Source organism: Magnolia sinica, chromosome 5 (assembly GCF_029962835.1).
Source record: "Magnolia sinica isolate HGM2019 chromosome 5, MsV1, whole genome shotgun sequence".
Lineage (NCBI taxonomy): Eukaryota > Viridiplantae > Streptophyta > Magnoliopsida > Magnoliales > Magnoliaceae > Magnolia > Magnolia sinica.
In genome coordinates, this window is record NC_080577.1 from 64,577,912 (window position 1) to 64,600,000 (window position 22,089).

General features: G+C 39.7%; 2 protein-coding genes across 2 annotated transcripts; both read left to right on the forward strand.

The window, feature by feature from the left end:
* Window positions 1-2,231: 2,231 nt before the first annotated feature.
* Window positions 2,232-2,725, forward strand: LOC131247329 (uncharacterized). Its single transcript, XM_058247683.1, has 2 exons — window positions 2,232-2,286; window positions 2,367-2,725. The coding sequence occupies exons 1-2, from the start codon at window positions 2,257-2,259 to the stop codon at window positions 2,676-2,678; spliced, it is 342 nt and encodes a 113-aa protein (XP_058103666.1). The 5' UTR covers window positions 2,232-2,256; the 3' UTR covers window positions 2,679-2,725.
* A 15,231-nt stretch (window positions 2,726-17,956) lies between these two features.
* On the forward strand, window positions 17,957-19,104 carry LOC131247330 (DNA topoisomerase 2-like). Its single transcript, XM_058247684.1, has 4 exons — window positions 17,957-18,142; window positions 18,229-18,415; window positions 18,599-18,663; window positions 18,754-19,104. Exons 1-4 carry the CDS (start codon window positions 17,996-17,998, stop codon window positions 18,865-18,867), a joined length of 513 nt encoding a protein of 170 aa, XP_058103667.1. The 5' UTR covers window positions 17,957-17,995; the 3' UTR covers window positions 18,868-19,104.
* Window positions 19,105-22,089: the final 2,985 nt, after the last annotated feature.

Here is a 22,089-nt window from a genome sequence, read left to right on the forward strand (position 1 = left end):
ATAAAACAAGCCTCTTGAAAAAGCTGGAAAAATGTTTTGATGGAGTCATTCTAAAACCACAGAAGTTATAAGAAATTATTGACGATGATTCTAATGACGACAATGTTGGTCCAGTAGGTTTGAGTCAAAGTGTCATCCTAATGGGTATCGAATATGAACAAGCTCGTACTTGGGTCATGAAGAGTCATCCCAGCTATGATGCGAGGGAAGGGTATGTACTTTTAACTCATATGTATATATCTTCTTTACTTTATGCAATTTGCATATAACATTGGTATCGAATAACCCACAAGAAGTACAAAGATTTCTTGCAGCGATGCTACAGGAGGACCAACAAGGTGCTTAGCGAGGATGAATTCATACCTTGGTTGAAGAGACAAACAGAGTTAACGAATCTAACGAAGAAGAATTCAAAGATATAGTGAGAGGACCTCTAGCTTTTGCTACGCAATACAATAAGTATTGTATTAATGGTTTCCTTTTCGTCACTAAAGAATATGAGGATAATAAAATGAACCAAAATAGTGGGGTTATGATAGAGGGTATGACCAATTTCCGATCTAGTGCTAAGGATATAAATACAGTGGATGAAAATCAACCTTACTATGGAGTCCTTCATAGAATTATCCAATTGGAGTATCGTATAGGTATTTAAGTGTGATTGGGTGAAGGTGACACATCATGGTGTTGCTGTTGATGTTGAAGCGAATCTGAGATTAGTAAATTTATCTAGTCTTTATAATTCAGATAAAGAGAGTGACGAGCCGTTCATTCTCACGAAGCATGTCGTACAAGCTTTCTACTCCAAAGATCATAAAAATCCTGAATGGCACGTGGTCTTGGAGGTTCCAAAAAAGATTTTTGTCAAAGAGGATACATGCCTTCTATCAGAATGATTGAAGGCTGTAACTGATGCCAATGCAGGACCTGATCTCACCACCTTAGTAAATGCCGATGAGTTGATATTCAATGAACTTGAAGAAGTCAGTGTTGTGATTGAGAAAACAAAGAAAAGAAAGCAATTAAGGAGAATCTATTGAATTCTTTGTATTTTTAATGCATGTAACAAAATGATATATATCGAAGGAAATATAATGAAGGTATGGATAATATAGTGAATTGTTTGTGCTTTAACTGTTATCTAAATTGTTTCTTAACCATTAGGGTTTTTTTTTTCTATTAGCATATAAATAAGCACATGGACTCACAGCCAGAGGCATTAGGTGCAAATGCAAGCAACACCAAAGGTAATAAGATAGTTCTCATTAATTAGATATGTAGATTTCATTTTTCTTATATATTGGCGGTAATCAACGATGTTTATATTAATTATTATTCTTTTTTATGTATATGTGCTAGCTTCTTCTTCGTCTAGAAAGAGAGGCCCTACTAAGGGTGCTTCTTTACATGTGCAACCTGATAGGAAAAAAGTCCTTAAGACAAATGAATTCGGGCAACCAAATGAGGATAGTCCCAATCACAAAGACTTTGCATCGCATATCGGTGTCCTAGCCCATGCTCATATCCTGATCATATACGAGGACTTTCGCCAGGTGCCTTATGCACACATTCAAAAGGTCATAGAAACATTGTCACTATTTTATGAGTTTGAGGGTCAAAGTTGGTATGCAGGTGTTTGGTACATAACACAACGCATCAATGAAACATGAAGAAATTATAAGAAAAGGTTGACTAAACAATATATAAAAAACAATGATCCTATAGTTGTTAGAGATAGTCCTGCCCCCCCCCCCCAGGTGTCCCTATGGACGATTGGAGGATCTTTGTGGATCAACACAACACCGAGTAATTCAAGAGAGTAAGTGCAAGGAATAAAGTCAATTGGGCAAAGCTAAAAGGACCTGCGTGTCTTGGGAGGCGCAGCATGGCTATTACTTGCCATCAGATGGTATGTATATAAAGATAGGTATTATAGTTTAAAATTAAATTTAATTTTGATCTAATTAACTCTATTAATGATGTGTATTTGAACGATATGTTATGTGCCAAAGGCGATGGAGAGGAATCTTACCTCTGATGCCGAGATAGGTAGAGGTGATGTCTACTTAAGAGCCCATACGAGCAAGGACAAAGTCGTCCAGTATCCTGACCTTGTTGTAAGTGCACCCCTCTTACCACTAACTAGTACCATTATGAAATGTCATTATATAACTTTAAACTATTTTACGTTTATTTGTATTAATTTTGTCACAGCAAAAACTAGATGAGCTTTATAATAGCAATCCTGCTTCTAAGATGACCGGCGTTGACGATGCCCTTACACAGGTACTAATAAAGTTTTAAAATTACTTGAGTTTCATGGTAATTATGAATTTCCTAATAACTTGATTTGCAATGTTTTACAGTTGGTTGGTTCTGATAGTAGAGGACGAATGCGTGGTCTGGGTTGCTCGATAAGCAAAACAGGACTGAAGAAGTCAACCCCTGCCCGTTCAAAGCTACATAATATGGCAAAAGAAAAAGAAGGCCTAGCACAGGAGATATTAGAGATAAAGAAATCATTGATTGATATAAAGTCCTGGGTGGGTATGCATCAAGAGGCACAGTCTGGTCAAAACCTCCCATCACCACCAGTGGCTAAATCTACTCAGGGATCATCGGTATGCAATTATAATTTTGCTAATGTAATAAGCTTACAATTATATTATAAATGCTAACAATACTAACGTCATTTTATATGTGTACATGTAGCCGGATACGATATATATTGGTAAGAAATGCGAGTTGCTTGGTTGGGGCTTACGTGGTGTTGTTGCTTGTGGTCAAGTACACGAAGTTAGTCCAAATGCAGTTGTCCATTGTAAGCCATTAGCAAAGGGAGCCTTTGTTGTTATCCTAACTGAGATTATACACCCTGATGCTCCTTTGTGGAAAGAAGATGGATTCGCATCTACACTTGGAGAGGCCGGTCTGGGATCACTTGTGCAATGGGGGAAGCAATCAATGAGATTCCTATAATTTGAACAAATATGGTACTATATAATTGAACATATAGTAATTTGGCTTAAGTGGGTTTTGGTTGGGGCTTACATGATGCTATTTTTTGGCTTAAGTAGTTACTCTATATGATTTTGGCCTAAGTAGTTACTCTATATGATGTTTGGCTTGTTTTTTTTTTTTTTGGTACTCTATAGTTCATCGATATTTATAGTTTGCTTGAATTTTGCACTATATATTTGAATATATTTATAGTTTTAGGCTCCATTTAGTCATCACATTGGTGTTTATGAATGTAAATTTATCTCAAACCAAATGAAGCTTAAGCCATTTTTTTAACTCCGCTAATGCAACTCCTTGCATTGCCGGTCCCAAGCTCGGGTAAAGGAGGAGGGAGAAGGGCTTCAAGGTGAGTTTTATGATTTTTTTTTTTCATTTTTTGAAGTTGTTATAATTTTTGAGTTTATTTTTGCTTGCAAGCTGGCAGATTTACTCGATATGTTGGCATATGGCCTTACAATTCTTAGAGGTACGCATGGAACTTAACAGGATCATTGGCCTATAAGTTCATTCATGTTGTATCTGATGATTTTACATTCAGTGGATTATGATGTCAATAGGATCACCTGGTGATGAGAAAATCTGTTGATCTCATTTGCTCACAGATCTACAGTGCATGGATTGGAGAATGTGTAGCATAGGAGAATGGAAAGTAGAGTGATCTTACTTCTTTCTGGACCCTCCATGTGGTTGGCAGGAATGATTTTTGGGTATGGTCTTGGATTTGTGATCATCATGGTCGGGACTACCATTGGTATGACATTGCCATATTTAATTGGGTTACTTTTTAATGACCATATTCATGGGAGGCCTCTCTGGTTTTTAACTGCAACATTAATCTACTTTGAACAGTGATTGTCATTTGTTACTGATTTCCTCTCTTATTTTCTTCCTGTTGCAATTTCATTTTCAGAGATAGTTGAATAGATGGCCCCAGAAAGCGAATGTAATTAGGCTGGCTGGAGAAGGAAGCTGGTTCCATCAGTTTCAAGTGGTGGCACTCTTCCGAGTGTCACCATTTCCCTACACAATTTGTATTTTATTTCCTCACTACTACTAATGTCAATATTGTATTTTGTATTTATATCTAAAGATCTGTTATGAAAACAATAAAAAGAAAGCTTTTACTTTTCTATGACTATATGATTTTTCAAGTTTGTTACAAACCCCTTCTTCTAAAAACCACTGGTTTTATTTTAATGACGACAAGGAAAGTGTAGCATATGAACCGTTGCATTGTGATTCAAGCTGAGGAAAAAAGGAAATAAAAGTTCTGTTTATGGAGACACTCTGCTTTTAAAAATTTTGTTTGGTCATTTTAATGATTTTGAGAAATTGAAACCCATGTAAGTAGAATAAATATGAAATCTAATTGCAAGGACAATGGAGAACTCCCTAACTAAAATTTCTTATTTCAGGCACTTGTTGTCCTCATGCATGATATGGGTCCAAACTGGGAGCTGATAAGTGATGCTATCAACAGTACCCTGCAGTTCAAGGTGAAGTTGTATTTGGATCTTTTTCTTTGGTTATACTAGGAGCACAGTAACTTATAGTGATCTAAGTGAGCTGGAGCATTTTCTGAGTATGGAGCACAGTAATTTCATATTATTTACGAATTACTGGAATATGAAGGACAACTTATTAAATGTGTTGATGTGCTTGGCCGTAATGAAAATGATACTATTTAATAGTTAGAAAATGAGTTTCCAATGGTGGAAATCTAAGGAGCAAATTGTATGCTGAATATTTGCCGCTAGAAGTGCAGAATGAAGACATTATTACAGTATTTTTAATGTCTGTTTAAAGTCACAAGCCTCACATTTATTTTAACGTCTGTAACTTGCAGTATGAAGGTCTCAAACACCGAGTGTTTGAGTGTTCCTTGGCTGACCTTCAGGCTGATGAGGATCAGTCATACAGGATTTTACAACCGACAAATTAAGATCGCTGGTTCGTAAGTGGCAAACCTTGATCGAGGCGCATGTACATGTGAAGACGACAGACAACTACACCCTGAGAATGTTTTGCATTGGATTCACCAAGAGGCGCCCTAACCAGGTTAAGCAAACCTGTTAGGCCTAGTCAAGCTAAATCAGACAGATTCGCAGAAAAATGAGGGAAATCATGGTTAACCAGGCAATGTCCTGTGATCTCAAGGAGTTGGCGCTTAAGGTTTAGTGTTTTCATTTTCCCTTTCTATCTTCAATTTTCATGGAATGTTTGAGGATTTTGTTTTAGTGGATGGAGAATTTTGAGAGATGACAATAAGAAATATACATGTAACTATGGTGCAGATATGGTTTCTGCGGGCTGTGGTGCAGAAATGGTAACTGTTAAAATAGAAAGTGCAGACTCCACACCAAATCTGCATTCTATCATTTCTACATCTGATGGGATAATCAACTTAATCATTCCATTGCCAATCTTAAAAAATGCTGTTAATTTAAAAAATATTTATCTTTCTGTCTGAACAAATGCTTGTTTCTTTTGTACTGTCTTAGTTATCTTTTTGAACAAATGCTTGTTTCTTTTATAATGTCTTAGATATCTTTTCAGAGGCTATTGAACAAGCACATTGGAAAGCGAGCTACTTGGGAGTATCCATTTGCTGTAGCTGGTGTAAATATCACATTCATGATCATGCAAATGCTAGATTTGAACTCCCGTAAGAGTCATCTCTCTCTCTCTCTTCCCTTCCCTCCCTCCCTTCCTCTGTGTGTGTGTGTGTGTGTGTTCTTGTGTGCGTTCTTTGTGACACACACTAACGGGTCCCAAGCCTAGGTAAATTTGGACGGTTGGTGTCAAATGGGCAACTCAACATTCTTAAGAAGCTGACCCGAAATAGCTGAGATAGTTATGATGATGACACACATATACATATACTTGGAATGAGTGTTTTTCCTTTTTCTTTTTTCTTTTATATAATTATTGCCACGGATATTAGTAATATTCTCAAGGCATTGGTATCATCATATCATAATCCTGGTATGAGCACTGCATGAATAATGTTGTGTTCAGTTCATTGCTATCTGAATTTGGGTTCCGTTTTTCATTAAACAAAAAATGGCAAAAAACAAAAAAGAAAAGAAAAGAAAAGGACATGGCACCAATCTCTGCATCGGTGTTTGTAAATGAATCTATCATAGCCTATAAACTTGAAATTCTATGGAATGTGTAGCTACCTGATTGAGAACTTGTCACTAATGATGGCTTATATATATTTGCAGCAAAACGAATCTGTCACTAATGATGGCTTTCAAGTTAGACAGAAGTGTCTATGGCCCTCAAACCTGAGAATATGATTTTATACGTGGGGTAGGCCCGTGGTGTAGTGACTAGACTGTTAATCTGATGGCCCATTTTGGAATTGGGAATTTTGAAAAAATCTCACTGATATGACAATCCTAAGTGATTGGGAAGAAGAAACAACAATGGCCTACATTTTCAGGGAAAAGGCCAGAGATTGGAATGACTGGGATCTTCCATATGTTTAAACGCCTTGTTTTGTGTCTAAACAGGGTTGGGTATTTGGGGATCCTTTTTTTTTTTTTTTTTAACTTTTGATCCGTTGTTTTTCTAAAGACTAAAAACTTTGATATTGGCAGTGTGCAATGGAGGTTACACAGGTACCTAGATTACTTATAAATTGTGTACGTGGCATACAGGTCATTGGTACATGGTGTACAGGTCATTGAACTGTCCAAATTATGGCCCAGTTTAGATGTATAATGAACAGAAAAGTTCTGCTTATTTGAACATCTATTGGTTTTGTGCTGAGTTATTTGATGGAAATGATGCCCATGGATTAGTAATCCAGACCATTCATCCATTGCATCCCAGTGGACAGATTGTGCCCTGAGAATTCCCCCGGATTTGTTGCATCCTTTTATCAACAAATCTTGGACTTCTCTCAATTGGAACTAACCACCTATAGGCACCTATACTGTTATATGCAATACAAGGCATTTTTTAGCTTCGTGATGTAAAAAAGGTTTTTTTTTTCCTTTTCTTTTTCCATTTCGTGGGTGAACACCCGTACTATAAATTGTGGTAGAGGTGCCTGGAGGTTATCAGTTCTCTTTTTTAATTCAGTGCGGGTCACTTGTTCTCCTACTATAGTCCACAAATGGAAATGTTAACATTGTCTCACAGTAGATTTTTTTTTTTGGCTAGTTACACTGTTTGTTGAAGATCTTGAAATTTGATATGGTTACAGGAATTTGCAGCCCAAACAAATCACTGTTCCAAAATTGAAAGCCTATGAAGGTAAGTTGTGTACACATCCCTTTTGTACACAGCTATTTACTGGTTAGCTTTGTCTCCCTGCTAGGTCTAAAAATGAAAGTATTGGCTATGTGTTGTAGGTACGATCTGCTACACTCAACACATAGCTTCCAGAACAGGTTACATTTATTCAAAGTAAGCATGCAGAACAGTTCTTAGGCTTACATTTCTTATGAGCTTTTTAATTGCCGCAAATCTGCCTACCAATGAGGACAGCTTCTTAGACTTCTTTATATTGATTTTAATATTGGTCTTACTCTTTTGGTTGCATGCAACAATGGGAAATGAGAAGTCAAATAGCTACTGGGAAGCAGAAGTGCCTCCAAATTATGACATATTTTTTATTTTTTATTTTGCTAGTTACGCTGTTTTTCTATTGGTGGAGGCTTTTGGCATTGAAAGTTGGGATTTTTTATTTTTATTTTTTGGTCTGAATCTTTATTTTTTAGACCTTTTTTGTCTGAAGGGGTGTTTGGTTTCTGGGTTTTTGTTAGAAAAAGGGGACTTGAAGTTAGAGGTTTTTAGCTTAAAAGATGGGGTCTTTTGTCTGAATTTGGGGTCCCTTTGGTGTTTTTGGTTGTGGATTTGGAGAATTGAAGTTAGTTTTTTAATTGCAGGATGCTTGACTTTCACTCCGCTTGCTCCCTACTTTGCTGTCAGCACTCTTGCCCCTTTGATCCTCGTGATCGGGGTCAGCATGGTGAAAGAGGCCATTGAAGATTGGAAGCGAAAAACATAGGTAATTTCCTTTCTGAATTGATATTATTAGTACTTCTTTGTATATCTGTAATATATATTTGTATGCATTACTATTGATCATGGATAATTCAGTAGCCATTGATGCTTGCTGTTAGTGATGGAGAGCTGACAAACGGATGGGAGAACCATCTGATCACTGCAATTTTTGGCCTTTGGCCCATCCATATATGGCTCACCAAATCAACAGTCCCAATCGCAACATATGTTTTTCAGGTCCACTATGCAGGAGCTGCATAGATCTTTAATGGCAAAAACTGGGTCCCACCACTGTATAGGTGCTGTGGCCTAAGAAAATGCAATGATCCTGCTTTCGTAACAGAATTTATCAATTAAAAACAGAACAAATGGGAGAAAAATAACTGTCCAATGTTAAATATTTTAGGTGAAGTCAAGGTTAAGATATGTCATGTGTTTGAATACCTCTAAAGGTGATTGTTTACTAAGTCAATCCCAAAATCAGATTGGTTAAACAATCCTAACCTTTGATTTGTTGGAATCCAGTAGTCAGATAATCAAATAAGTGGAACCAAACAGCTCAAGGGGGATTTAAATTATCACATGAGACCTGACATGACCCTTAAAAAAACAAAAAAAAAAAAAACAAAATCAGGTCTAACATTATGGACCTATGACTAACTTGAATTTTAAATGGGTAAAAAAAAAAAAAGAAAAAAGACAAAAGAACCATGATCCATTTAAAACCGGATTGGTAGTGACCATGATCCACTTTGGACTGCTTGACTGTAAGAAAATTTTGTGACCTTATGAACAAGTTGGATGGCAATTAGCCATCATAGTAGCCCTGTGAATTTTCAAGGTGGGTGTCATTATCCCTACTACTTCATGTGGTGTTGTCTACTTGAGCTTTGGAGTTGCCTCATTTTCTGTTTCATGTCTAAAATGAGCTCATAAATTAATTGACGGCTCTCCATTCTCATTTTTCTCATGCCTGCATTAAGACTAATAGTAGCACACTAAGAGAATGCCGCTTCTCCATTCTCATTTTTCTCAGCCCTTCCTGACAGCTACTTCTTAAAATAGTTCATAATAGAAAGCTGAGGTGCATACAGTTGATTAGTTTAGAGGATATTCCACAGTGGGATGTGAGAGTTCTTAAAACTGCAACTAAGAGAACTGAAATTCACCATAATACATGGGCTGCAATCTGTGTCAAGCATATCTTCATGTCTCTGATGCCCCACTAAGCTTATACACGTTGGTGTTCATAGACAGAATAAAAAGATCATAGACATGTGAAGGAAATGTTAAGGCCCTTTTCGTCAGAGGCTTGAAAATGAGTTCATCCCATTTTAGTTAACAGTAATTATGTATTACAGGTCCTGATCTGTAATACATAATCATTGTTAATAAAGAAGAAATAAACTCATTTTTAGGTGTCTACCAAATAGGGCCTACACAACAATTAACAGGAAATGTACCTGAGCTTAGAGTAGGCAATTTGCAACTATTTTTTCTAGAGAAAAAAAATAGTTACAGGGGTGGATTGGATTATGTTATAGGCAACTTGCAGCTTTGGTATTGTTCGAGAATATAGTATTAGTGTAACACATTATGTAAGACCCGTGTTCTAATCCGTACTGTTCCATTAGCTTCCGCGGTCCTTCCGGTCGAATTCCGGCAACCTTCGCACCGTATTCGGGGTTTGCGCACGATCCTAAGCCAGGTCCCGCGCACCGACGTCGGCTTGGTCCGAAAGTTATATCATAGCGACCGCGTCGTCGCCGCGGTTCCAACGCCGTGACTTGCGCACCGAACCAATACCCAGGCAAGAAGATGCCGATCAGCGTTTATTCCGAAGAAACACCGCGCATTGCGAATTTCGAGGGAATCTCTACAATTAGTCCCATCAATCAACCATTAAAGCATCCCATACCTTAAGTACAACAACCCATCTCCACCTTTTTCAAAAGTCTACCCTCTTTCCACCTCATCACTCCTCTTTTTCCCATTTTCAACATCAACCATACCCCTTTTTACAATTTTTCAACCCAAACCATCCCCCATCACTCCATCACTCCATCTCTCTCTCTCTCTCTCTCCCTTACAAGTCTCTCTCTCATTCCATACTCTCCCATAGCAAAATTCATACGTATGGTCCTTCCATGGTGAGAAAATTTCATTTGTGAGGCCCACCTTTCCCACCCCTTCATCTCTCATCTCAACCATCCATTTCTCATCTTCCTCCATCAAAGAGGAGCACAAGGAACTAAGGAAGCCAAGGGAGCAAGAAGATCAAGTGGTGGGTGTCTTGATAGGGTAGATTTTGATATTTTTAAGATGGGCCAAGTGAGGCCAACCGATCAATGGTTTGGATCTCGCTTTGGACCCTAAGATGTGGCCGATGGCCCACTTGGATCATCATGATCATTCCATGATGGGGCCATTCTCCATGGACCCCATCATGATGTTTATTTCCTTACATGCTTAGGGTCATCTAGACCGTTTATTTTAAGTGGAGAAGGGATCTCCACCGTCGAACTTCGACTTCATGGACCCACATGTAATGGGACCCACTTGATGTATGATTTAGTGCAAGGGAGGGCCCATAGTGCCGGGGTCCCTCCATCACACGGTTTCACTCTCCATCTCTCTCCCTTTTATCTTATTTATTTTATTTATTTTATTTTTGTAATAATGAGGTTATGTGGCCCACTTGAATGGACCCCACCATGAGGTAGGTATTTTATCCAAATCATTTAAAAGTGGGGCCCACTTTCTATGTGTAAGTACCCTGCCATCCATCCCCTGGTGGCCCACCTAAGCAGGGCCCACCTCCTAAGTACATGGAAAGTCCAGCGTCCAGGGACGCTGGACGTTGCCATCTTTTCTTTTCCAAGCCTTAGAGTGGTCCACTCATGTAGGCCCCACCTTGATGTATGTATTAAATCCATGCCGTTCATTCCTTTCCCAAGATGGTTTTAGGCGTTGAGCCAGAAGGTGGGATCCATCAGACCTTCAGGCGGGCCATACCATAGCAAATGGTGGTTTTCACCATTGAAAACTTCCTTGATTGGTTATACATTGAAATATGTCCAATATTGGACTTGTTTTGCTCGTGGTGAGCCATGGAAGAACATTGGACGGCGTAGATTCACTGGATATGGACCCCACCTACGAAATCCCTACAAAAACAGAAAAAAAAAAAATTTCAACACAGCAGCTGCTGCTGCTGTGTCAGGCGGCAGCAGGCGCTGCCTGCGCCAGCGTCCGGGCGGACGGACGCGTGTACAGCCACCCACGGCTGTAGCCGTGGGCCCCACCTTGATGTTTACATGTCATCTAACCCGTTCATCGGGTGGGCCACTCTCTGAAGTGGGCCCACCCCAAAAACCAGCGTGATCCAAGACTCAGGTGGCTCACACCGTATGGAACAGTGGGATTGAACCTCTACCTTTGAAACCCATTTGGGGTCCACAGAAGTTTTGGATCAGGGTGAAAATTTCTCCCACCCTCTATTTAGGCCCCCTCGGCCTTGTCAATGGGTCGGATGGCATAGAAACATTGCGGTGGGCCCCACATGGAGCCCACAGTGATGTAAGTGTTTTATCTCCACCGTCCGCCTGGACGGTGGAGCCCACAGTGATGCGTGCTGGGTGCGTGCGTGCTGGGTGCGTGCATGTTGTGTGTGTATATATACATATATATATATATGTATATTTATATGTATATAAAATATTATATTATATATAATATTATATGTGCTACATATATATTATATATTATATCATATTTAATATAATGATGGAGGGAGGCCCATCTCAATTATTTTTGCCCTTGATTGAGGCCCACTCTGATGTACATGTAAGGCCCATGGGTCGAGGTTTATTTGATGTGTTATGGGCCCATGGGTCGAGGCCCATTAAAATATATTGGGGCCTATGGGTAGGCCCATTTGATGCACGTATGGGGCCCAATTGGCGAGGCCCATTTGATACATATAAGGCCCATATGGGTAGGCCCATTTGATGCACGTATGGGGCCCAATTGGCGAGGCCCATTTGATGCATGTAAGGCCCATGTGAGCAGGCCCACTTGATGCATTCTAAGGCCCACGGGTTATAGCCCATTGCAATGTACATAAGGCCCATTGGTACGGCCCATTGATGTGGCCCACTTAATGAATATAAGGCCCATGTGATTTGGCCCATTTGACGTATTTAAGGGCCAATGGGATGTATCTAAGGTCCATTGCAATGTGTGATCCCAACATGATTTATGTAATGATGTTTACGACGGGCAGTACCTTGGGAGCAATGGCGGTTTGACGTCCCCATTGCAAGTATAGTGTTGGTTAAATGTCCGCATTATGACTTTCCCTTGGGCCCATACGTGTAATGTGTAGGCCGTCTAGGCCCATCTTCATTAGGAATATCATCTATCCCATATAACATGTTTAATTCCATGATTCATGATCATATGCATCATACGTATGCTTGATATGAGAAATGATTGATCATAGCATATGCCTTTGGGCAGATTATTTAGGGGCTCCCATACAGGGGGTGTTGCCCTACATGAGCGCACGATACGCGCAGGATTGTTGTATGACTGGATAGTGTGATTCATGCATTTGCATTGTGTGATATTGTTACTGTACGCCCTAGCGACATCAGGGCCATAGCCTCCACAGACGCATCGTGGTTGGCAGGATTGGATACCGGAAATACCGTTCTACATGGGGTGCGATAGATATCCCTGGGTGAAAGTCCCTAAACCCTTATGGTACTAGGAGGTTGCTCCAAGTCTAAACCGAGTGAATGCATGAGCACCAAGTGCCGAATACTAGGAGGCCACGTTTTCCACTGTGTCGTGGACAGTTGGAAGGGGGTGCAGCCTTACCCACCCAGAAGAGGGGGCAAAACTTGGCTGAGTTTGACCAGCTCAAGGAATGGGTCCGCTATCGACGAGTCGGGCCCGATATTGGCAGATGGATAGTGAGGTCTCTTCCACTCACCTTGTTACGCGCGATGGGGTGGCAATCTGGCTTGGAGTGTACTAGACCCCGGTGATATTCCAAATTTGAGCCGTATTGACATGTGGACTTAGATGAGGATTTCTATGCTTGACTTGCATTTCGCATTGCATGGCCTTGGTATGGCCGACATCGTCCTTTGCACAGCATGGCCTTGGTACGGCTAATGGGATTCTTAGCATTCATCAGCATGTTCCGCATTACTCTGATACTGCATAACTACATTATCACCTTGAGCATACACTTTCACCACCCTCTAAGCTTTCTATAAGCTTATGCACGACCGTTGCGTGCAGGTGACGTTGGTTCGCAGCAGCGCTGAGGCTTGGGCGCGTAGCAGATCTTCTTTTGGAGCTTTTGGTCTATCTTCATTGTATTTCCCTTATGCTCATTGTACTTGTAAAGTTTTTTATTATAGTGAAAATGTGATGGAGTTTTTGGTTGTTGTTTGTGGGTTATGCCTTTGGTTATGCTTATTACGAATCAAACTGATGTTGAAAATCCTCCTTGTAGCATCCCAGGATCGGAACCTGGCGAATGGGCGCTGGGAGCCGAGGATGGGGTTCTACGGAGGCTGTCGGCGCCAGATTCGGCGATCGGGAATTTTGTGAGCCCGGTTTCCGAGTTTGGGGCGTGACACATTATATGCAACTTGCGACTTTGCTTATTACATGCCGAATTTCAATTAGGATAAGTGATGGCCGTGGATCAGTAATCCAGCCCATTCATCCATTGCGTCCCAGTGGACAGATTGTGCCCTGAGAATCCCCTGGATTTGTTGCATCCTTTCAGCAACAAATCTGGGACTTCTCTCAATCAGAACTGACCAAAATTTATGGACAACTCACATTGCCTTTAATCTGCTAAAACTAGCATGTGTGGATTGGCAAAAGTGCGAATGCACTTGGTGTAATTAGTAGCGGTGAGGATCTCCCACAATATTGATAAAACTCTATAAAATAGGAAATAACTCAAATTATTATCATAATATGTTGTGTACTCTCTTGGCGCTGTGTATTGGGGCTCAATACACAGTCATATGGTTGTGTATATAGCTGAACATGTATATACCCTTACCATTGTGTATATTCTACCATATGAGGAATTTCCTACATATATACCATCAACATGATTGTTTTATTTGTACACAGAGATATACATGCTCTAGGGAGTAACATGAAGAAAACGTAGAATCAGTATATATAGGGAGTAACATGAAGAACGTAGAAACAGGTTCCCTGGAAATGCATATGTTGAAGGTGATGCATCAAGTGTGAGTTATTTCCTAGTAGGCGCAGCAGTCACCAGTGCCACTGTCACAGTTGAAGGTTGCAGCACAAGCAGTTTACAAGTATTACAACTCTCTTCCATGTCTGCATTTGCTGCTTTTTGTACTCATGTACATGTCATCTCACAGATCTTACAATCAGACTATCAGTATTGGACATGACTCCATTTACATTCTGCATCAAACTGACTACAATTGCTTCTCATAAGGAACACATAAATCTGGAGCAATGGTTGAACGAAAATCTGAACACACAAACTTGCGACTTTGCTTATTGCATGCATGCCAAATTTCAATTAGGATAAGTGATGGCCATGGATCAGTAATCCAAACCATTCATCCATTGCATCCCAGTGGACAGATTGTGCCCTGAGAATCCCCTGGATTTGTTGCATCCTTTTAGCAACAAATCTGGGACTTCTCTCAATCGGAACCAACCACTTACAGGCACCTATACTACTATCTGCTGTTTGTCGAAGGTCCTGAAATTTGATATGGGTTACAGGAATTTGTAGCCCCAAACAAATCACTGTTCCAAAATTGAAAGCCTAGCTACCTACCGATTTGCAGCCCTAAACAAATCACCAAAGAAGAAACTGATGTATCGACTCACCAATCGAAATTTTCCCTATGCATGTAAGTTGTGTACACATATCCCTCTTTATATTCTCACCATTCCCTTGATTTATGCAAAACTAGGCTACCCAAAGTTTATGGACAACTCCCATTGCCTTTGATTTGCTAGAACTAGCATATGTGGATTGGCAAAAGTGTGAATGCACTTGGCATTTCAAATGCCACCCACTGTTTTGATAGAAAGATATTATGTTTTAAATAATATATTTAATTTAAGCAATTATTATGTTTGATAGTATCAATTGTTTCAAATGCCACCCACTGTTTTGATAGAAAGATATTAAGATTTTAAGACCTCACCTCTTCTTTAACTTTAGCATGCATTTTATACCAGATGTGCCAAGATCTCCAAGCTCGACTGGTTGCTATAGAGGCAGAAAGGGCAGTAGCTGAACAGGAGAAGCATGAAAAGGAGGAATCTGCACAGAAGGCTTTTGCTGAACAAGAACTCATCATGGAAAGGGTGGTCCAAGAGTCAAAGAAACTTCAGTAGGAGGCTGAGGAGAATGCGATGGTAATGATAAAGGTGACAACTACGAGCAACAAAGACTAATATAATTCATAGCATTGTCTGATCGTCTTGATGCTCTGTTGCAACTATGGGAGTTCTTAATGGACCATGGTCATGTTGTCAATGTATTGCAGTAAGTCTCCATTCTCTCATTTCTTGAATTATAGAGCTAGAGGTTTCAACTACTTTTGGACTGAAATCCCCAAGAAAAAAAATTCATGTGGGACAGTCCAGTCCAGTCCAATGTTGCAAATATTGTAAAGAGTGGGTGGCATTTGAAACAATAAACGCTTTTCTTATGTGGTATATCATGGGATTAGCTATCTGTTGATAAATTTTTCTTGGGTATTTTAGTCCAAATGCAGCCTAATCTAACTTTGATTTATTTGAAAACTTGGCTGGTCATTCATTCATTTCCTAACAATGAAATTCTGTCATTACTGGATAAAAAACAAGTGTCTTCTAGTCATAGATGAACTGTTATTAGCATTCCTTTCTTGTCACTGTCTTGGTCCAGACTCTTAGTTGGCCCCAGTAGTAGCAGATAAATGGATCTGACTCTGCCACATTGTGATATTGCATTGAAATCTTTCTACTTTAGCTTATCGATCAGAAGAGAAGGATACACTGTGAAGGCTCATTGATGTTGTCATCATAGTAGTAGCCTTGTCCCAGCCATTTAGGGTCAGCTTTCACATGGAATGCATGAATCTTGATGTTTTCCTCGGATGAGAACAGTTGAAAACAGAACTTGATTTCTCAAACCTGATGAAGTTTGAAGGATAAATCTTAACTATTTAAAAAATAAATCAATTCTTTTTACTTGACCCAATTTCTGATGAATTTACAAGGATAGACTTTGAGAATTGTTGGGTCTTTAGTGAGAAACTAGAGATGATGTTTGGCCGAACAAAAAGGTGTTTTTGGTTTTGCTAGTAATGGTGCTATTGGCCTCCACATTTCTGTGACCCTAACCATTCATCTGGTGGCACCATCATGAATTTGTTCCCAAAGTTCACCTCTGGAAAATCTTGCACATGCAGTTTGACTTTTCCAATTGAATGTGGACATGACATTTTAAGGAAATCGAATTGCGTACTGAGTTACTCAGTATGCTCTTATCGTACTGAGTTACTCAGAAACTCAGTTGGGCCCACCTTGAATGTATGTGGTCTATCCACTCTGTCCATCCATTTTTCCATATAATTTAAGGGGTTAAGCCTAAAATTTAAGCATATCCAAAGATCAAGTGGATCATACCACAAGAAACAGTGGAGATAATGATTTCCACCGTTGAAACCTTGCTAGGCCCCACAATGATGTTTATTTGTCATCCAACCTGTTCATAAGATCATACAGACATGGATGAATGGAAAACAAAAATATAAGCTTGTGTAGGGTCCATCATGGCGTTTATATGCCACCCAAACCATTCTTCTGATGTTCCTTGTCAAGATGAAAGAACTACCCAAAAAGTGCAGTATTAGAAAAACTAGGTAGGCTGCACCATAGGAAACAAAAGAATATTGATGACTTGGAAAGAAGAGAAGGAACACTGTGGGGCTCCACAATGAGTTCCTAGGTATTAAACGTTCAAATCCCAACAGCAGCATATGCATGAAGTTAACAAGTATCATTAGTATGGTTTCTAGGCATCTTTTTCAAAGAAATGTACTTACCAAAGATCAATTTGAAAAAAAAAAAAGAGAGTACTTCCATTATTCTAACAAGTGGACATTGCTAAATTGAGAAAGAAACAATATTTGTCCTGATTATTCTGTTCAAAGGCAAGAAAACAACAATACAACAAGATTGCAGGTTTTTTTTTTTTCTTTTCTCCTTTTACATTTCAGCATGACCAACAACCTACTATTAATATGTCGATAAAATTGAGCAGAGAACATAGAAACAAGATGCTCTATAATTTAAAGGACAAAAAAAAAGAAACCTATAATCATAACATAGAACATAATCCTATAATTATAGACTTCTGTTCTTCTTCTTTTTTCTACAAAGGAATGGCAACATGGAATCCTTACTGGACATAGACTTTGAAGTGTGTAGCATTGAGGAAATTATGGGAAATTTCTATAATTAAATTTTAAAACATATCTTTCTTCATGAACTGGAAGTAGGTATTTGGAATTATAGTTTTCTTGTTTTTTTTTCCAACAGAGATTTGAATTTTAGATGTGTTGCTCTTTCCATGTGAATCTGATTTTCTTTTAACATCTTTTTTACTGTAGATGGGGTGTTAAGAAGCCTCAAATCATGGAAAATTTTGTCACGATCTTGTCGAATGTAGGTCTTGGGATGGCCATGTTCAGTCTCGGTAAGATCATTAATATGCTATCTGGTCCTCGAGTTGCAGCAGAAGGGTTTCACACCATTCCCTAAAACCAAAGGCGTTGATACCAATGAGGCAATGGAAACAGAAGAAAGTGAAGAGACACTAGAGGTGGGAAGTGTTGCAAGAGCAAGTGATTATGAGAATCTACCATTGATGCCGATTGAAACCTTGATGCTACAAAAGGTTCAAGAACTGTTGGCTGAAAAGGGAAAGCAAGAAATGGAGGTGGAGGAATTGAAGAAGGAAACTCTGAAGTCTTTATGGATGAAAGATCTTGATGCTTTCATTACGACACTTGATGTGCGTCTCGTTTCGTCTCAAATTTGAGGACTTGACTTTCCATTTTTTTTTTGGGGTCTTTCTTGTCTAATTTTCAATTGATGCAGGAGCATGAGAAGGAAGAAGCCCAAGTGGAGGAGGTGATAGGACAGATGAAGGGTAGGGCAGGCAAGCCTCTCGCTAAGGCTTATAGACAAGTTGGAAAGAATCCAAGAAAGAGCAACACCAAGAAAGCCAATGAAGTAGATACTATTGTTGAATCTGTAGCATCAGTTAGTACTACAGCTAAAACTGGTAGGCATCATTCTTTTCCGATGAATAAAAAATCATCTTTGTCAGTAAGCCAATGTTTGGATGCACACGCCAATTGGCAGCACAAAAATTGAAACCCGAAATGGGTGGATTGTTAGTTACCATTTTTTTCCCATCCTAAAGATTTCATTCATCTCAATGCATGTTATCTTTTTCTCTCCGTAGGACATGTTTCTGAGGGGGTAAAACCCAAAGGTAGGGGAGCTCTGAAGAAGGCTCCTGCTAGAAATGTGTGCTTGCAAATCCTGAAACTTCTTATTTCCCAAGCATCTCCCTATTTTTGTGGACTTCTCATTACCTTTTTGGTTTGGATCTTTCAGCAGAAAATGCCGACTACCGTTGATAGTGAAGAGGAAGATGATGAGGTGCTCGAGCTGAAAGAACGACTGACAACGTATAACATTGATTCTCCTTCAGATCAAATAGGTAAATGATCATCCATGTGCAGTAAGCTTTCAGATCAAAGTGAAGCTGAGAATAGGGTGTTAATTGATTGGAAATTGATAACCAGTAGATGCACATCCATGGAGTTTTCGCTTGCGATTGTTGAGAAGCTATTTGGCTGCGAGAAGGCATTGGATCTTGCTGTTAATGAGAACTTTAAATAGACATAACTATTATGTTGGCAATGTATTTTTGTGAATGGAAATGAATTATTATGTTTGATTCAATGAATGAATGATTGAATGAATGAATGATTTAGCCATGAAGTATTTATCTATATTAGCTTATATGAGTTATCAGGGTGTACTACAATGGTAAGAGCTGCCATTATTAATTAAAATTTTAATTAACAATAAACATTAGCCACGGCTATTAACCGTAGCTCTTTGTTGAAAACCATAGCTCTTGCTAAATCTAGCTTTTTGCTATGATTCTCATTCTACTTTTAGCTACAGATAAAATTCGTAGCTGTATATGATTTTAAACTACGGACAATATTAAATCTGTACCTATAGTTTCATTGGCTACGGCTATTAACCGTAGCCTTGTATCTAAAAACCATAGCTGTTGCTAATTTCAGCCTATTGCTACGGCTCTTGTTGAACTTTTACCTACAGATATAATCTGTAGCTGTAAATACTTTAGCACTACAGAAGCAACGGCTACGGATTTAATCCGTATCCATTATCTCTATGGCTACGGATTTTATCCATAGCCATAGCTTTTAGACCTATGGCTATGGCACCAATGGCTATGGTGGTCCTACGGATTTTAACCGTAGCCGTAGACTTTTAGCTACGGTTTTTATCCGTAGCCTTTGCCCTATTTTCTGGTAGTGTACGCATACCGTGTGCTCATGTGAGATAACCTCCTATCTAGGAGTCTCATAACAACCTGCCCAATGTCATATGCAATGGTCAACCATATCTCATAACAAACATGCAGATGATGTGTATGGGCATGTATCATGATGCTATGCTATCACATACTCATAATCAATATCATCAACCGACACAACAATCAGCCTCAACAATGTGGAGATTTAACCAACATCGCCTCTAAGGAATGGCTCACATAGAGCCAAACATATAATGGGCCCACAGCCTCACACAAAGGCCTATATACAACACAATGGGCATTACTCAAGGGTCACATATACATAATAGGTGGGCCCTGCTCATGGGCATCAAATACATGACATGTGGGCCCTGCACATGAGTCTCAAATACATCAAATTGGCCATGCATCATGGGCCTAATACTCATCACAATGGCCATGCCCATGGGCCACGAATACATCACAATGGGCCTTGCCCATGGGCCTTAAATACATCACAATGGGCCTTATTACGTAGACCTCCTATTCACATTAAGCCTTAAATACGAGCTGAATACACATCACAACAGGCCTCAACTATGGGTCGCGTATATATTATATAGGTCTCGACAATCGGCCTTGGTAATCGAAATCGGCCTTAACAATCGAAACCGACACTCGGAATCGGCCTCGACAATCAGCCTTGATAATCGGTACCGATAATAAACATCTATAATCAGCACTGACGATCAGCATCGATAATCGGCACCAACAACCAACATATATAAATAAGGCAGGGTCTATAGATGGACAACCAATCAACAATAATATAAAGATCGGCTCTCTCGGCCTCAACAATCGAAATTGACACTTGGAATCGGCCTCAATACTTAGCTTCTACAATAAGAATCGGCCTATACAATCGGCCTCAACAAATTGGAATCATCAGAATTGGCCTTGATAATCGGAATCGATTGATAATCAGAATCGGCAAATCAGTCACATCAATCGGAATTGGCAATCGGTGACAACAGTCAGGATCGATCGATAATCAGAATCAGTAAATCGGTCACGCCAATCGGAATCGACAATCAGAATCGACAATCGGTCATGACGATCGAAATCAATCGATAATCAGAATTCGACAAATCGGTCACGATAATCGGAATCCACAATCGGCTACGACAATCGGTCATGACGATCGGAATCGATCGATAATCAGAATCAGCAAATCGGTCACGACAATCGGAATCGACAATCGATCATGACAATCATGATCAATCGATAATCAGAATCGACAAATTGGTCACGACAATCGGAATCAGCAATCGGAATCGATAATCGGTCACACCGATCGAAATTGATCGATAATCAGAATATAGAAAATTGGCCACGACAATAGGAATCGGTAATCGGCTATAACAATCAGTCATGATGATCAGAATCGATCGATAATCAGAGTTTGGTAAATCGGCCATGGCAATCGGCTACGACAATTGGTCACAGCGATCGGAATCGACAAATCGGTCACGACAATCAGGATTGATCGATAATCAGGATCGGCAAATCGATCACGACAATCCGAATCAAAAATTGGAATCGATAATCAGTCACGACAATTGGAATTGATTGATAATCAAAATTCAGCAAATCGGCAATCGACTACGACAATCGGTCACGACGATCAGAATCGATCGATAATCAGAGTTTGGAAAATCGGCCACAACAATCAGAATTAGTAATCGGCTACAACAATCAGTCAGGACGATCGGAATCGATCGATAATCAGAATTTGGCAAATCGACCATGGCAATTGGAATCGGCAATCGGCTACGACAATCGGTCACGACGATCGAAATTGATCGATAATCAGAGATGGGCCTAATAAGGCCCAAGAGAAGGTCATATTGTGGGCTTTCAACCACCATTGCCCAGCAATATAGACATTTAACAACATTGCCCCAAGGAGTGGCCCACATAAACATCATTACATACATCATGGCAAAATCACACATCACATCGGGCCTTGAAAACATAACAGGTGGGCCCTGCACATGGGCCTCAAATACATAACAGGTGGGTCCCATTACATGGGCCTCAAATAAATTACATGGGCCTCGAATACGAGCAGCATAAACATCATAATGGACCTTACACAAGGGCCTTATATGCATCAAGTGGGCCACATAACACGGGCCTTATAGACATCACAATGGGCGGCAGATCTATGCCGCATATACATCACTATGGGCCTCATCATATGGGACGCAATTGCATCAAGGTGGGCTTTAACGGATGGGCCACACCAATGGACCATAAATACATCCTGATGTGCCCCAAATTTACAACACTGGTGGCCTTGCATATGCAACAAGTACATAACTGGCGTGAGGGTA

Excerpts from the sequence above, each read along its gene's own strand:
- LOC131247329 (XM_058247683.1), top strand. The coding sequence starts at position 2,257 with ATGACCGGCGTTGACGATGCCCTTACACAG. Across the intron at positions 2,287-2,366 it reads TTGACGATGCCCTTACACAG|TTGGTTGGTTCTGATAGTAG; the intron begins GTACTAATAAAG and ends AATGTTTTACAG.
- LOC131247330 (XM_058247684.1), top strand. The coding sequence starts at position 17,996 with ATGCCGATTGAAACCTTGATGCTACAAAAGGTTCAAGAACTGTTGGCT. Across the intron at positions 18,143-18,228 it reads CTTTCATTACGACACTTGAT|GAGCATGAGAAGGAAGAAGC; the intron begins GTGCGTCTCGTT and ends CAATTGATGCAG. Across the intron at positions 18,664-18,753 it reads AGAAGGCTCCTGCTAGAAAT|CAGAAAATGCCGACTACCGT; the intron begins GTGTGCTTGCAA and ends TGGATCTTTCAG.